Source organism: Etheostoma cragini, unplaced genomic scaffold (genome assembly GCF_013103735.1).
Source record: "Etheostoma cragini isolate CJK2018 unplaced genomic scaffold, CSU_Ecrag_1.0 ScbMSFa_1485, whole genome shotgun sequence".
Classification (NCBI taxonomy): Eukaryota; Metazoa; Chordata; class Actinopteri; order Perciformes; family Percidae; genus Etheostoma; species Etheostoma cragini.
In genome coordinates, this window is record NW_023265545.1 from 15888 (window position 1) to 17298 (window position 1411).

The 1411-nt window shown below is 45.4% G+C and overlaps 1 protein-coding gene across 1 annotated transcript in view; it reads left to right on the forward strand.

Annotated features, from left to right (window-relative positions):
* Window positions 1-234: 234 nt before the first annotated feature.
* The window catches only part of LOC117939936 (laminin subunit alpha-1-like), an 8419-nt gene continuing 7242 nt past the window's right edge, over window positions 235-1411 (forward strand). Inside the window, exons 1-3 of the mRNA XM_034865334.1 lie at window positions 235-376; window positions 884-986; window positions 1070-1186. Coding sequence (XP_034721225.1) covers window positions 374-376; window positions 884-986; window positions 1070-1186 — 223 coding nt within the window. The 5' untranslated portion in view covers window positions 235-373. The remainder of the gene's footprint in view (window positions 377-883; window positions 987-1069; window positions 1187-1411) is intronic.

Here is a 1411-nt window from a genome sequence, read left to right on the forward strand (position 1 = left end):
GTCTGTCTGTGTGTGTGTGTGTGTCTGTGTGCGTGTGAGTGTATGTCTGTGTGTGTGTGTGTATGTGTGTGTATGTCTGTCTGTGTGTGTGTCTCCTACAGGAAACTAAAAGGTATCAAAACAAAATAAAAACTCAAACTAAAGTGAATCTGCATCGCAGCTTAAAATCAAATGAAGATGACATACTAAATGTGTGTGTATGTGTGTGTGTGTCTGCGTGTGTGTGTTCTCCCTCAGCTCTCTGTCGACGGTGTGTAACGCGTCTCAGAACGGCAGCCGATTGGTTCAGCTGGACAGTGACATCACAGAACGAGTGGATTCAGCGCAGCAGTTCGCCGCCATCGCCCAATCAGACGCCTCGCTGGCTGCCAACATGGTCCGAGAGATAATACCATACATAGTGTGTATATATATGTGTATTAATGTCATAAAGAAGAAAGAAAAGATGAAAAATCTCCAAAAGGATCAAATGACAGATTAGACATTCGTATAATATGTCACAAAAATGTAGATTTTATTTCATCAGTTACAATTTTAAAATAACAGAAAACAAAAAAATGGCGTCTGCTAAAGTTTGGGACCCCCGTGTACCCCCCCCCCCCATCCCCCCTCCCCTTCTTGTTGGAGGTATCTTCCCATTCTTCTTCCAGTTCTTTGAGGTTTCTGCTCCTTTAAGGTCTATCATAGATTTACATTATGTTGAGGTCAGGAGATTGTAAAGGCCATGGCAAAACCTGCAGTTTACTCTTCTTGATGGATTTCGAGGTGTGTTTAGGATCTTTATCCATTCGTCCGTTTGCCCAAACGTTCGAACCCCACTTTATATATTATTTAGTCTCTGATTCATAGGAAGTGTCTTCTCACGTCTGTTCCCTTGTTTTAGAGCGTCCGATCAGAGCTGCTGCTGTCAGAAGTAGGCGGAGCCAGACTGAATGCCAGCGTCGCCGTCTTAGCAGGAAGTCGGCGGGTCAACGAATCCGCTGCAGGTTTTTAACCAATCAGCAATTAATGATGGCCAGCTTTTAATGAAATGGTTTCAGGGACGTTCAGTTTGTCTGTGTGTCTCCAGAGCTGCAGCTGAATGTCTCCATGGCAACCAGCCGATTGGGATTGGTCAGAGACAGCATGCGTAGCTCTAGCCTACTCCTTCGTCAGCCAATCGTAGAGCTGCAGAGCCTGTCCAATGGTGAGACTCCTTTTCTCCTTCCTTTCTTTTTGTTTGTCTGTCTCTGACCTGTCTGTCTTTGACCTGTCTGTCTCTGACCTGTCTGTCTTTGACCTGTCTGTCTCTCTGACCTGTTTGTCTTTGACCTGTCTGTCTCTCTGACCTGTTTGTCTTTGACCTGTCTGTCTCTCTGACCTGTCTGTCTTTGACCTGTCTGTCTCTGACCTGTCTGTCTCTGACCTGTCT